The following is a 15,875-nucleotide window of genomic DNA, read 5'->3' on the forward strand; positions in this document are numbered from 1 at the left end:
CTGACCAGAATCTTAGCTAGAGGATCGCCCAAACCCCCGCAAACCTGTAGCAGCCCACACCGGTTACGTAGCATATGAAGCTGTATATTCTGCAATAATTGGGATTGTTGGCGAGTGAACAGCAGGTCACAGAGATGACAGTTGCTCTTCAAAAATTATGATTTAAATCAAGTTGATTGAAATCAAGCCTTTTCCCTGGTGATTTCAATCAGGATTTAAAACCGTGATTTAAATCCCAGTTGATTTAAATCAAATCCAGCCTGCAGGTGAGGGTCTTGTGATGAGGAGGTCACGTCAGGTGAAGGTACCTGGGAGTTGAAATGCTGGTTGAGGGAGGGGGTGGGGGTTCATAGGGGGGGTGGTTGAGGGTCGGTGCTGTTGGTTGTGGGGTTGCATTCTCAAGGGGTTCGTAGGCTGCTTGTCGGTCGATATGTCTATGGACGGAATGGCTCAGGGAGAGGTGTCTATGCGTACAGAGAATATTGACCCAAAGAGCTAAAGGAGACCTTGCAAACCTCTCTGCCGGTTCTTTGGCCAGGACTTACCTAGTTTCACTTGTAGGGGAGACGGTTTGTAATTCATGGCTACGGTCTCGCCCTCTCTGGGATCACAGTCTCTGTCCGAGATGGAGGCAGCTGCTGGATCCTGTTGGAGGGCAGGAAAAAAACCACAAAACCCATCAGGAATACATACATACATACATACATACATACATAATTGTTGGTGTATTGATGAGGCACGGTGGCGCAGTGGTTAGAGTGCAGTACTGCAGGCTACTTCTGCTGACTGCCAACTGCCTGCAATTTGGCAGTTCGAATCTCACCAGGCTCAAGGTTGACTCAGCCTTCCCTCCTTCCAAGGTGGGTCAAATGAGGACCCAGATTGTTGGGGGCCAGAGGCTGACTCTGTAAACCGCTTAGAGAGGGGCTGGTCAAGCACTGTGAAGCGGGATATAAGTCTAAGTCCTATTGCTATTCCTTCCTTATCTTCCTTCCTTCCTCCTCCCCTTTCATGTTTCCTTCCTTCCTCTTTCCCTTCCTCCCTCCCAGTGGTTAGAATGCAGTATTGCAGGCTAACTCTGCCCACTGCCAACAGTTCGATCCTGACCGACTGGCTCAAGGTGGACTCAGCCTTCCGTCCTTCCGAGGTGGGTAAAATGAGGACCCAGATTGTTGGGGGCAAGAGGCTGACTCTGTAAAACAACTTAGAGAGGGCTGTAAAAGCACTGTGAAGCAGTATATAAGTCCACGTGCTATTGCTATTTATATCTAACTTTATTATTTATATAAAAAAAACTGAAGGCGGTGAATATATCCAACCTGTCTCCCTTCTGCTATTTTCCACACAACAACCCTGTGAGGTGGGTTGGACTGACAGAGAACTACTGGTCCAAAGTCATCCAGCTGGGTTCCAAGCCAAAGGCGGGTCTAGAACTCAAGTGTGAGTTGGTGATTGGTCCGAAGTCATCCAGCCAGCTTTCATGCCCAAGGCAGGACTAGAACTCACAGTCTCCTAGTGATTGGCCCAAATCGAACACTTTACTGTAAGCACCATGAGCTGCATTATTTAAAAACCACCTCGCTTGAGAACCAACAGATGTGCAGGTTCAGGTGAGCAAACTGAAAACAGCCTGTGCAAAATGCCAAGTTCTCTAATGCTCGGAAACACGAATGTCTTCGTGGGCCAGCGCTAAAACATTGTGACTTCAACTCTTCTTAAATATTCTTAAATATTCGCTCTCAATTGGGTGCTGTGACAGAGAGGAAGAAGGGGGAAAGCTATTTTCCAAAGCCCCCGAAGGCCGGACAAGGAATAAATGGATGGAAACTGAACAAGGAGAGATTCAACCTGGAAATAAGGAGGAATTTGTCTTTTTTTCAGATGCTTAGGAGAACTTCAAGTCGCCATCAGACACACGGATCTTATGCTCCGCCCCCCCTTGCCCAAGCAGGAGGCCTTAAAGAATTCCAGACAAATGTCCAGTGTCCTCTTGAAAACCTCCAGTGATGGAGCACCCACAATTTCTGGTGGCGAGTTGTTTCACTGATTAGTTAACAGAAGAACAGAAGGAAGGAGTTGTGAGGGACCTTGGAGGTCTTCTAGTCCAACCCCTTGCTCGGGCCGGAGACCTATAGGGTTTCCTGTCTAAGCAGGGGGTTAGACGAGATGACCTCCAAGGTCCCTTCCAACTGGTCTGCTCTGTTCTATTCGCTCTTCTCTTCCCTTCCCGATTCATATTCTATTCTATTCCTGATTCATATTTTATTCTATTCTAATTCTAATTCTAATTATATTCTATTCTCTCTTTTCTCTTCTGTCCTCTCTTCTATATTCTATTCTATGCTATTCTATTCTATGCTCTTCTCTTCTTCTCTGAAAAAAAATAACTATCAACTCAAACAAACAAGTTAAGGGTAAAACCTCATCAAGGAATCACCAAGAAGAAAAAAAAACTGCCACCAACACGGGACAGGGCATGCCACGTGTGTATCATCAGACAGCAAACCCCGCTCCCTTGAATCACTGATGATGTTACCTAGTGTGGTAATAAAACACCTGTAAAAAAAACAACCAAGAACAGGGAGCGCCAAGGACCCCACAGCTCAACCCTAAGATGCAGGCATTCTCTCCTACAGGTATTGTTCGAATATCTGTCCGTTCAATAAGTCTTTTTAAGAAGAGAAAGAGGAGTGAGGAAAAGGTGAATTACCATTTCAAAAAAAGTGGTCAACCTTTCCTCTTTTCCTGCCAGGAAATTCTCACCTATGCAGTAAACAAATATTGTAACTGAAAGCTAAAACGAAGTGTGGGGAAAAAAAAAATCAGTTCTTAGGTGAGCGGCATAGATGAAATCAAGTTGACGTAAAGAAATATAAGGCCGCTGTTTGCTATCTTATCGGCACAATAATAGATCTGGGTTTTTTTTCTTTTGGCATCTGGCATTCCCACGCTGCCCCCTCCTCTTGATTTATGGGTGATGCTTTCCTCCTTATTTTATTGTTTTTCCTCCCTCCCTTTTGGCTTCTGAATGAAAACAGGTGCAGGAAGTCAACCAGAGCTCCATTACCTACAGTAACGTGAGATGCTTTACCTATGAACAGGTACGCTTGCATCGTCTGGGGCTTATGCCTTAGTCTCTCCTGACTTTGGGAGATGCATAAATAGAAGTATATCCCTTCGCTGGGTGGGGTTATTCTTAATAGGTGGTATTGGAAGCAGTGGGACCGCTTTATAATTCCTTGATGAGATCACAGTTGGAATATTGCATCCAGCGGTGGTTGCCGCAATGTGGAAAAGATGTTGAGACTCTGGAAAGAGTGCAGAGAAGAGCAACTAAGATAAGATTAAGGGGGTGGAAGTTAAAACATATCAAGAACGGTTGCAGGAACTGGTATGTCTAGTCTAGAAGAAAGAAGGACTAGGGGTGAGATGTTAGCAGTCTTCCAATATTTGAGGGGTTGCCACAAAGAAGAAGAGGGGGTCCAGCTATTTTCTAAAGCAGCTGAAGGCAGGACGAGAAGTAATGTATAGAAACAAATCAAGGAGAAGCAACATAGAATGGAATGGAACAGAATAGAATAAGGAAAGAACAGAACAGAACAGAATAGAATATAGAATAGAATAGAATATAGAATAGAATATAGAATAGAATATAGAATAGAATAAGGAAAGAATAGAATAGAATAGAATAGAATAGTAGAATAGAATAGAAGATAGAATAGAATAGAAGATAGAATAGAATAGAATATAGAATAGAATAGAATAGAATAGAATAGAATAAAGCTAGATATCCGTGCTTTGCTACAAAATTATGTGATCGGGTTTAGTTTTTGGGGAGGAAAATAAGGGGGGAAAATTTGTGCCTCTGCCTCCCAGCATCCATCAGTATTCGTCTCGCTAGCGTCCTGTCAGTGTGTGAGAGAGTTGAGGGCTGTTTGGAAAGTGAAACAGTATTTGCTGTGTGAGCAAGGAGACAGCAAGGAGCCTGGGCGTGGCTTAGCTCAACTGTTCTGGACTAAAGCTGCTTGGTGCTGCTGTGAAAGTGAAACTGAACCTCCTCTTCTCTGCTTGTGTTTTGCATTTGGAGCAGATTTCTTTTCAGGTGGGGAAGGGGAGTAGAACTCCTTAGCATCAGAGCATACTCCTCCTCCTCCTCCTCCTCATCATCATATAGGAAATACTAATGCTCTGATGGTCATTTTGAAAAATCCTTCCTTAGGGAGTCCCTAGAAGCCAAAAGGAACATACGGGCCAAATTTTGAGTTTGTAGGCTTTACAGTTCTGGAGATTTTGTGATGATGTTTGAGTGGTATTTTGCTTTATATTTATATTTATGTGTGTGTGTGTGTGTGTGTGTGTGTGTGAGAGAGAGAGAGAGAGAGAGAGAGAGAGGGAGAGAGAGAGAGGCAGGCAGGCAGGCAGGCAACATTTGTGGACCATCCAAATAGTTGAGAAGGACAGAGCGGAAAAGGCTGGACATCTAACGTAACACTGATTTTTTTCTCTCTCTCTCCCAAAACAGAGGAGGAAAAATTGCAGACTACAGGAACCAGGAGCACCACTCAGGTGACCCTGAAGATACTGATAAACCTCCAAGTGGCCACAGCGACCCTCTCAAAGGATGCAAATGACCAGCAGTCTACAAGGAACATAAATCCTTCCATTTCCCCATCATCCGGTCAGAGCTGAAGAAGCTTCTTGAATGAGAAGCGAAACGTCTTCAAAAAGAAAAAGAAAAAACCAGAAAGTCCAGTTGCCTCTTGAAAAAAAAAAAAAGCACCTTTGGGACAACCCTGACCTGGGATGACTGAGAATCTCTCTAGCCTCTCCCAAAACAGATTTCTCTGTGTGAGAACTTTCTGCACCGTTGGGTCACCGTGATATAATCCGGGAAGGAACATGGGCTTCTCAGTCAGGGACCGAAGCTTATCAGATGAATGAAAAGGAGAAGCTGGAACAGGATGGACTTGCTCGATATTGAGCTGGTCATCTTCCAGAAGAACGAAAACTCTGTGTACTCTTAGAATTCCCGTAAAGAGAGCAAGTGGATCCTTCCCTTGTTCTCTTCTGAAGCTGCTGCTCCATTATGACCCAGGTGGTCAAGGCAAGCCAGGCCTCTAACAGAGTCCTCTATTTCTCTCCACCCATGTTCCAGCTGTTGGAAATGACTCAAAGCCAACGAAAGAAACTCGGATCGTTGAAAGCAAAGAGAATTTATTAAAAAATAAAAATAAAAAGGCAGCTTGCAAAGTGCCGGTTGGCCTTTCAGAACCTCAACAAGCAAGTTCAAAATCAAAAGCCACCCCTTGGAATTCCAAAACATACTTTAGACTCATTCCCTCCCAACTTCAAACTCGTTGGATTTGCCCTCAGGTGTTGCAGGTAATCCTAAAACAGGGGTGGCTAACCTTTTTGGGGCTCCTGTGCCAAAAACTGCGTGCATGCTTGTGCATGCACGCTCACCTGCCAGCATCCAGAAGGCAATGCACGCGGGGGGGGGGGGCCACGCCCCCTGCGTGATTCCTCCCCCCCCACACTGCCCCTTTACCTGCACTGAGCCTCCCAGCTGATTTTCGGCCCTTTTGAGGCCTTTTTCGGCCTGCCAGAGGCTTGAGGGAAGCCTCTGCAACCTTTGCAGGCCGAAAAAATGGGCCCGTTTCGTCACTTCCGATATTTCCAGAAATACCACAAGTGACAAAACGGGCCTATTTTTTTCGGCCTGCAAAGGCTGCAGAGGCTTCCTCGAGCCTCTGGCAGGCCAAAAAGGCCTCAAACGGGCTGAAAATCAGCTGGGAGCACATGCATGCGCAGTGAGATAAGTTTGCCTGGGGCTTGCATGCCTGCACAAATGGCTCTGCGTGCCACCTGTGTGCCACGCATGCCATAGGTTTGCCATCAGGGTCCAGGGAGAATTATCTCCGTCCGTTATGTTCTCATCCGTACCCCTCCCTCCGTGCCTCTTATTTTGGCTGCCCGTGTGGCATCTTTCCTTAGCTTTAAGGAGTGGAGCATTCCCTCATCAGGGCCTCTTTTAAACTTCTGAAGATACAATTTTAAAAGCTCATCACATACTACCATTTTTTCAAGAAGATAATAACCCCAAAACATCATCATCGTCATCGTCATCGAAGTTGAGCGACTTTGGAAAAAGAAATTGTGTGTTATCCCAATTGTAATTGGAGCCTTTGGAGCAATACCTAAAGGGTACATACATGTATGTATGTATGTATGTATGTATGTATGTATGTACCCTTTAGGTACCCTTTAGTATAAAGCAATACCTAAATACCTATATGCCTCACTATTTGGAAATCCTGAATTTATCAGACTTGAATACCCTGATTCTACAAAAAAAGCCCACTCTACTTGGAAGAGCTTATATCCTCTGATGCTACCTGAACAGTTCCTGGGTCCTTGGTTGGGACTCAAGCTGTTGAGCTGCCAACCAGCCCCAAAGGCTGTGAATCTCACTAAAGATTTAATAATAATAATAATAATAATAATAATAATAATAATAATAATAATAATAATAATAATAATAGGCATCATTATACATAAGAAAAATATAAAAAGGGCATAACAACGGAGCATGTCAAAAGTATAAAAACAAAACTGAGTAGATACAGGGAGAGAACGTTTTTTTCCAGACATTTAAGCATCTTATATACCGTTTTATTTTTGAATTTCCTTATTTCTTACACAGCCAACGGCCCTCCAACAACCGGTAAGGCTCCATCCCCATGCTGCTCTGAAGGCATCCACCCTCTGTCTTTAAAAACACAGGCCGAGTATGTTGTGGCCTGTCGGCTGCCAGCAGAGCTAGCAGCAGAGTTAGATGAGGAGGAGGAGGAAACAGAGGCAGAGTCGGGACCTTCCGTCCTCCCCAGGTGGAGAGGCGGGTTGTCTTCGGGGCCTGAGCTGAGTGAGGGGGAGGAACAGATGGGGCCCATCCCAAATGTGTGTGTATGCATAGAGAGGAGAGGAGAGCAGTGGAATGCAATAAGCCGGCTCTCAGGGAAAAGATGTAGACCAGTAATGGTTAACCTTTTTGGCACCAAGCGCCCAAAGCGTGCGTGCGCGCATTCCTAAAATGCAATGCACGCACGCCCCCTGCAGATTTCCCCCGCCCTCAGGCATATGCGGCCCCCACGCCTGCATACGTGACCCCCGTGCCTGAGAGCATGACCCGCCTCTCACGCCTGCGAGTATGACATGCGCCCCGCCCCTGCAATTTTTCTGGAAATCCGTTCATACTTCGACACCATTCGAAGGGTATTCATCTCAAAGTTCATGGCTAAAAGTCTTTGGAGATTCTTCTTCATCCAGGTCAGGGTTGTCCCAAAGGTGCTTTTTCTGGAGGCAACTGGACTTTCTGTTTTTTTTCTTTGAAGACGTTTCGCTTCTCATCGAAGAGGCTTCTTCAGCTCTGACCGGATGGTAGGGAAGGGAAGGATTTACACTCCTTGAAGGCAGCTGGTCATTTGCATCCTCTTTAGAGAGTCATTTGAGGCCACTGGGAGGCTTGTCTGTGTCCTCAGGATCACCTGAGTGGTGCAAGAGCCTGCGCCCATCTTCAATGGTGAAGGGACACCGGGCAGAAAACATCCTGCAGCTAAGAAAGCTCCACACCCATTTGCACCACTCAGGTGACCCCGAGGACCAACCGAAGTATAAAGAGCTTCAAGAATGAATCCGAACCGAACGAACGACTTTGCTTCCTGCAAAGGTTTCATCATCTTGGCCTGTCCTTTATCCCTTATGGGAGGGGCAATCAGCTCCCAGCCTTACTCGCTCCCCTTTTGTTTCAGCTGCTCTCGCCTTCTAGCAGCTCTGCGCATATGTGCACTGGAAACAGGCTCCCCTGGATCCTCTTCCTCGCTGCCAGACTCCAGAGGCACCGGAGGTAGCACCCCACTCCCAGATGGTCCTGGCCCCATCTCTGCATTGGACGCAGGACCCTCGTCCGAGTCTTCTCCAGACTCCCTGACTGGTCCCCGTTTTTCCCCACTGTCCGATTCCGCTGCCATCTGCACAGGCTGCCGGCGAACCACAACACTTCCAATATTTGAGGGGCTGCCCCAGAGAGGAGGAGGAAGGGGTCAAGCTATTTTCCAAGGCACCCGAAGGCCAGACAAGGAACAATGGATGGAAACTGATCAAGGAGAGAGATTCAACCTGGAAATAAGGAGGAATTTTCTGACAGGGAGAGAACAGTGAACTAATGGAAGAAAAGTTGCCCTCGGAAGTTGTGGGAGCGCTATCACTTGAGACTTTCAAGAAGAGATTGGATTCCTATCTGTCAGAAATGGTGTAGGATCTCCCGCTTGGGCGGGTAGGGCTAGATGACCTACAAGGTCCCTTCCAACTCTGATTATCTGTTAAATCTGATTATCTGTTAAATCTGACTGAAGAAATTCTCTATCACTTTTTTTAATTTTCTTTATCATTCAAACTTTGCCTGACATATTAGATTAATCATTTGCTTTCTTTGATGCCTTAGCCCTCCTTAGGAGTTTGGAGGAGCTGAAAAATCTCACCATTGTACCTTTATCGCTTCGGCAATTATTTTCTCCCGGTGGGCCCCTGAGGCGATATTGCTCACCAGCGAGCGATGAATATCAAGCGATCAAAATCAACACGAGCAGACAATCGCTTTTCTTTTCCTGAGATCAAAGCAGCCGGCCTCTTATCTTGAGTGATCACCTGAGGCCCGGAAGCGACTTAATCAAGTCTCCTAACGTAGCTTGGTTTACAAATAAAAATAAGAAATGGTGCTGAAAATTAGGGTTTTGGAGAACGGAAATGTAGATTCAAGGACCGATGAAAAGAACCAGTTTGAGTCCAAGGTGTCGGCTTTGATTCTGCAGGTTTGGGCAATTGCCGTAGAGATTTTTTTTTACTTTCGGGATTTGAGGGGCTGTCACAGAGAAAAGGGGGGTCAATCTATTCACCGGGGCACCTGAGGGCAAGGTACGAAGCAATGGGCGGAAGCTTATCAAGGAGAAAACCAGCCCAGAATTATGGGGAAATTTCCTGAGAGGGAGGACGATTAATCAGTGGATCAATTTGCCCCTAGAAGTTGTGGGTGCTCCGTCACTGGAGGTCTTCAACAAAAGTCTGGACGAGTCATTTCTCTGAAATGGTATAAGGTCTCCTGCCTGAGCTTTGGATGGGGTTGGATTAGAAGACTTCAAGACCCCACCTAAATCTGTTATTCATTCTCTCCCTCTCTATTCTTACCATGTCTGTCTTTCTGTCTATCCATATCTATCTATCTATCCATAAATCCATATCTATTCATCCATCCATATCTATCTGTCCATCCATCCATCCATCCACCCATCTATCCCTATCCACCTAAATATCTATCTTATCAATATCTATCTATCTATCTATCTATCTATCTATCTATCTATCTATCTATCTATCTATCCATCCATCCATCCATCCATTTTTCTTTCTTTCCTTCCTTCCTTCTTTCTATCTATCTAATGCATCCATATCTATTTTATCCATCCATATCTATCTATCTATCTATCTATCTATCTATCTATCTATCTATCTATCTATCTATCTATCTATCCATCTATCTTTCCTTCCATTTCTTTCTTTCTTTCTTTTTCTTTCTTTCCTTCCTTTTTTCTATCTATCTTATCCATTCAAATCTGTCTGTCTGTCTGTCTGTCTATCTTATCCATCCATTTCTTTCTCTTTCTTTCTTTCTTTCTTTTTTCTTTTTCTTCCTTCTTTCTTTCTTTCCTTCCTTCCCTTCTTTTCTATCTATCTTATCCATTCAAATCTATCTATCTGTCTGTCTGTCTGTCTATCTATCTATCTATCTATCTATCTATCTATCTATCTATCTATCTATCTATCTATCTATCTATCTATCTATCTATCTATCTATCTATCTTATCCATCCATTTCTTCTTTCTCTTTCTTTCCTTCCTTCCTTCCTTTTTTCTATCTATCTTATCCATTCAAATCTGTCCGTCTGTCTGTCTGTCTATCCATCCATCCAATCCATCCATCCAGGGGCTGCCAGAAAAGGGAAGGAGGGATCGACATATCAACATACTCCAGAGCACCTGAGGGCAGAACGAGAAGCAATGGGTAGATGCTTATCTAGGAGAGATCCAAGCTGGAAGTAAGGAGAAATTTCTTGACAGTGGGAACAATTAACCAATGGAACAGCTCGTCTCTTGGAGTCGTGGATGCTCCATCACTGGAGGTTTTCCAAAAAAAGAAAAAAAAGACTGGACACCCATTTGACTGGGGTGGCATAGGATCTTTTGCCTTGAGCAGGGTTGGACTAGAAGACCTCTCAGGTCTTCTCCAGCCCTAGGATTCGAAGTTCTAATTCTTTCGCCACTGGTGGTCACAATTGGAAGGAAAAGGGCAACATGTGACATTTGCAGGGGTTAACTGAGAAACGCAGGTTAACTTATTTCCCCAAAAATATAACCTACCCTGAAAGTAAGTCCTAGCTTGGATTTTTAAATGTGTGTCCAATTTAAGCCCTACCCCCCCCAAAAATAAGCCCTAATTAAGAGCCCACCCACTTCAGAGTGGATGGGTAAAAATTAAGCTAGGGTGGGGATGGAGGGGGCAGAGCTGCCCTACTCCTTACCTTTGGACAGGTGTAGCCAGGCCTTGCACACGCCAACACCTGCCTTGCAGGCCCATTTCTTCTGCAGCCGGCAAGGCTGGCAAGGCTTTCCTGAAGGCCTCTGGAGCTGAGAACAAAGCTCAGGATCGATCCAGAGCTCTCTTATCGGCTGCGGAGGCCTTCCACAGAAGAAGGAGTTCCTGAAGGCCTCTGACAGCGAAAAGGAGGCCGGGAGCGACGTGCGCAAGTGAGATTAGTCCGTGGATGACTTCCCCTGAAAATAAGACCTGGTGCCTTTTTTTTGGTGACAAAAATATATATATATAAGACAGGGTCTTATTTTCAGGGAAACAGGGTAGTCTTCTGCTGAACGACCAAGGACAGTGGGGTCACCAACAAAAGCACGCCTTTCTCTAAAGGAGAGCAGCTTGAGAAGGAATTCAAGAATTCCTGCATTTTTTTCCACACAGGAAGAGAACATGCCGTAATGGTTGGTGGGAATCTTAAGATTGGGGCCTTCTGGCAGCTCAATTGCTAGATGCTTCCCAGCACGAAATCTCTTTCCCCCCATGTGGCAAACCAATTCCATTTCCACTGCAGTGGAGAACCAGTTGGCTCTCAACTCTACGCACCCAGCCAAGGAGAAGGTGCGTTTGCTACCCACCCGGGCTCACTAACTTGTACATTTGACAAAAGTCTACCAAATGGAGAGAAAGCCAAACCAGGCACATTCAAACTGGAAGAGAGGGGACTCGGTTCTTTCTTTCTTTCTTTCTTTCTTTCTTTCTTTCTTTCTTTCTTTCTTCTTTCTTTCTTTCTTTCTTTCTTTCTTTCTTCTTCTTTCTTTCTTCTTTCTTTCTTTCTTTCTTTCTTTCTTTCTTTCTTTCTTTCTTTCTTTCTTTCTTTCTTTCTCTCTCTCTCTCTCTCTCTCTCTCTCTCTCTCTCTCTCTCTCTCTCCATTCTCTTTGCAACAAACCCATATTAAATATGTTGGTTGGCAAAGCCCTAGGAAACGGAACAAGGAAACCTGAAGCAGCGATGGGACGCAACCACCCACGTTAACACCCGTCGACTAATTCGACGCGCAAGTTCAAAGCAGCCGTTTCCTAGCCCAGTTTAATGTCAATAGGCCAAATAGAGCGGAAAAGCCACACACACAAAGCACATGCATGAAGTGGAAGCCCTCTCAAAAAATTTTTTTTTAAAAAAGCTAAACGTTTCTTGTTTAGATAGAATTTCACATTTCTCTGATAGTATTTTAACCTCTCTCAGTAACAATTACCCTAGTCGCCCCAAACAGCAAGATGGGTGGTGGGTGGTATGTAAATTACATTTCCTTCCTTCCTTTCCTTCCTTTTCCTCTTCTCTCCTTCATTCCCTCCCTCTCTCCCTTCTTCCTTTCTCCCTCCCACTCTTCCTTTCCTTCCTTTTCTCTCTCTCTCTCTCATTCCCTCCCTCTCCCTCTTTTCCTCCCTCCTACCCTTCCTTTTCCTCTTCTCTCCTTCATTCCCTCCCTCCCTTCTTCCTTTCTCCCTCCCACTCTTCCTTTCCTTCCTTTTTCTCCTCTCTCTCTCATTCCCTCCCTCTCTCCCTTTTCCCTCCCTTCTACCCTTCCTTTTCCTCTTCTCTCCTTCATTCCCTCCCTCTCTCCCTTCTTCCTTTCTCCCTCCCACTCTTCCTTTCCTTCCTTTTTCTCCTCTCTCTCTCATTCCCTCCCTCTCCCTCTTTTCCCTCCCTCCTACCCTTCCTTTTCCTCTTCTCTCCTTCATTCCCTCCCTCCCTTCTTCCTTTCTCCCTCCCACTCTTCCTTTCCTTTCTTTTTCTCCTCTCTCATTCCCTCCCTCTCTCCCTTTTCCCTCCCTCCTACCCTTCCTTTTCCTCTTCTCTCCTTCATTCCCTCCCTCCCTTCTTCCTTTCTCCCTCCCACTCTTCCTTTCCTTTCTTTTTCTCCTCTCTCTCATTCCCTCCCTCTCTCCCTCTTTTCCCTCCCTCCTACCCTTCCTTTTCCTCTTCTCTCCTTCATTCCCTCCTTCCCTTCTTCCTTTCTCCCTCCCACTCTTCCTTTCCTTCCTTTTTCTCCTCTCTCTCTCATTCCCTCCCTCTCCCTTTTCCCCCCTCCTACCCTTCCTTTTCCTCTTCTCTCCTTCATTCCCTCCCTCCCTTCTTCCTTTCTCCCTCCCACTCTTCCTTTCCTTCCTTTTTCTCCTCTCTCTCATTCCCTCCCTCTTTTCCCTCCCTCCTACCCTTCCTTTTCTCTCTCTCTCCCTCATTCTCTCCCTCCCTTCTGCCTTCCCTCCTTCCACCCCCTCCTCTCTCCCTCCCACCCTTCCTTTCCTTCCTTTTTCTCTTCTCTCCCTCATTCCCTCCCTCCCTCCCTCTCTTTCCTTTCCTTTCCCTTCCCTGTACCAGGACTAAATCTTCAGTCAGTGTAAAATGGGAGAGAACCAACACACACACAAAATTGAAGCTCCTCTCAAAATGCAAAAAAGCTAAACATTTCTCGTGAGAAGGACTTTCACATTTATTTCTCTGATTGTATTTTAACCTGTCTCGGTAACAATTACCCTAGTCACCCCACCCCCACACAGCAAGATGGGTGGTATATAAATTGATTACATTTCCTTCCTTCCTTCCTTTCCTTCCTTCCTTCCTTCGTTCCTTCCTTCCTTTTCCTTCCTTTCTTCTTTCCTTCCTCCTTTCCTTCCTTTCTTCTTTCCTTCCTCCCTCCCTTCCTCCCTCCTTTTTCCTTCCTTCCTTCCTTCCTTCCTTCCTTCCTTCCTTCCTTCTTCCCTTCCTTTCTTCCTTCCTTCCTCCTTTCCTTCCTTTCTTCTTTCCTTCCTCCCTCCCTTCCTCCCTCCCTCCTTTTTCCTTCCTTCCTTCCTTCCTTCCTTCCTTCCTTCCTTCCTTCCTTCCTTCCTTCCTTCCTCCTTTCCTTCCTTTCTTCTTTCCTTCCTTCCTTCCTTCCTCCCTGATACCAGGATTAAATCTTCAGTCAACAGGAAAAGGGAGAGAATTGGGAATGCCTTGATTAATTCATTGCATCGAGTCTGCTTTATGCAGCTTATCCATGAAGCCCCATCGCCTTCCCGACCAAATTCCTATTAGGTTTTTTTTTTTTTTGTTTTAAAAAGAGAGGCTAGATTCCTTCTTAGCGTTCGAATGTAGCCTGGCGTGAATCACATCTAACTGTCACAGCTCGATGATCATTTCTGATAGTTTATGCAGCTGGCAAGTTATTATCTTCGCTGAGGAACCTCAATCCCCGTGGAGACAAGACTGGCCCCACCGCAATCAATACTCCTTGCGACGGCCCCGAGGACGTGGTTTGACCAGAGGGATACAGAGCCAGCAGGGGTCTTCAGCAGGTTCTGACCCGTTCTGGAGAACCAGTAGCGGAAATGTTGAGTAATTCAGAGAACCGGCCAATCCCACATCTGACTGGCCCCCACCTCTTCTCTGCCTCCCATTGAGTCCCAGCTGATCGGCTGGGTCTCCTTTGGTTGACCTGCACAGGAGAAGGGAGCTGGAAAGCAGGTTGGTGGGGGTGGGGAGGGAAGGGGGATTTTGCAGTAACCTTCCCCTGCCATGCCCACCAAGCCACGCCCACAGAACCGGTAGTAAAAAAAAAAAAATTTGAATCTCACCACTGTCCTGATTTGGTTGCTATATCAGAGGTCATAGCTAGCTTTGTAGGTTGTCTGTGTGCTAAGTTTGGTTGAAACTTGCCGGGTGATGCAATGAGGGGTGGCCATGGAATGGCCTGAGGAGGGAGATCTTTGTTATGTAGAATAGACTGGACCAGGCCTTAATGGCCCATTCACAAAGGTGGGGGTGGGGTGAGCGCTGAGTTTCTGCCTCTCTTGAGTTTCTACTTCTCTTTTTAAGGGTAATATTCTGCCTTTTTAGTACATGCTAAAAAAAAATTCATTATTCTAGGAGAGGGGTGGGTGTTAACTTCCAACAGGACGTGCCAGGCTGCAGGTGAGTGGATGCCAGCTAGCAGGCGCCGCCATGATGGATCTGAAATGACAGGTGCTCTTTAATATTATATTTATAAGCTGCTTAGGAGGTTTCACTTTCATTTTTTACTGCTTGACCTTCCTCCTCACTCTTAAGAGCCTGGTGGTACAGTCTCTTCAAACAATCATACCGTTTGTAGCGTACCTAGATTTGCAACACAATGGGATCAAGGAATTTTCCTAAACTTTATGTTTTCTGATTTATCTCAGGGTTACTCTGAAAGTGTGTGGATGCATCAATGCAGGGCACGTTATCTCAGCTTGCAGAGCTTGGATTCGTGGAATGAGTTTACCCCAAATGTAAACATTGCAGAATATACAGCCTCGTGCGACATAACTAAGCCCCCATTTCACGCTGAAGAAACTAAATTATTAATGCATCTTAAAGAGAAAACTTACGGTTAGATAGATTTTTGTTTTTACTCCAAAAGCATTTTATTAAAATAAATTTGATTTAAAAAAATATCCAATTAAATGAAAAAAAAAATCAGATTTAAATTTTTTAAAAATCCCATTTATTTAATTTTTTTAAAAAAACCATCATTTTTCTTCACCAAGGCCTGGAGCCACCATGACAAATTAAAAATACAACAATTCTTTTAAAGGGGGAGATGGATTCAGAAGCAGGCTGCAAAATGCTTTCCTCCCCAAGAAAGCTCAGCCTTCGGAGGCCCAGGGTGTGTCTTTTCCCACTGGATCCTGCAACCCAGCGGATTTCAGATCTCCAAATCCGAAAAAGCAATTGGCTGCCACCTGCCACCTCATTTGTAAGACACCCTGGGCTGAGAAGAACGGCTCAGCGTTCCCATCCAGCTAGCTGGAAGCGGGGTGAGGAGGGAACCAAAGCAATTTGAGTGTCTTGCAAGCTGGAGAAAAGAGAAGAGCAATTAAAACCATGATATCCAAAGCAAACCAGCATCCTGCTATGGAGTTTCTTCTCCATCTGGGGAGATATGAAACAGGGTTAATATTGCTAGAACACTGGGCTGTATCGAACAAAATGAAATTCAATGGAGAGAAAAGGAAAGTCCTACACTTAGGCAAGAAAAACCAAAAGGACACATACAAACTGGGTGAAACCAGGCTCAATAGCAGGAACTGGGAGAGGGACCTTGGACAACCAGCTAAATAGGAGCCAGCAGTATGCAGCCGCCGCCAAAAAAACTAATGCAATCCTAAATTGTATTTACAGAGGGATACAATCAAGATTAAGTGAGGTACTAATACCACTCTACAAAGCCTTAGTA

General features: G+C 45.3%; 1 protein-coding gene across 2 annotated transcripts in view; it reads right to left on the reverse strand.

Annotated features, from left to right (window-relative positions):
• FAM219A (family with sequence similarity 219 member A) overlaps positions 1–15,875 on the reverse strand; it is a 54,370-nt gene that overhangs the window by 30,200 nt on the left and 8,295 nt on the right. For both annotated transcript variants that reach the window (XM_087958773.1, XM_087958772.1), the window contains exon 2: positions 546–645. In XM_087958773.1, the coding sequence (XP_087814899.1) occupies positions 546–645 (100 nt within the window). The remainder of the gene's footprint in view (positions 1–545; positions 646–15,875) is intronic.

Source organism: Notechis scutatus, chromosome 2 (assembly GCF_049901735.1).
Source record: "Notechis scutatus isolate UNSWTSFEM ecotype Mainland chromosome 2, rNotScu1.2, whole genome shotgun sequence".
Classification (NCBI taxonomy): Eukaryota; Metazoa; Chordata; class Lepidosauria; order Squamata; family Elapidae; genus Notechis; species Notechis scutatus.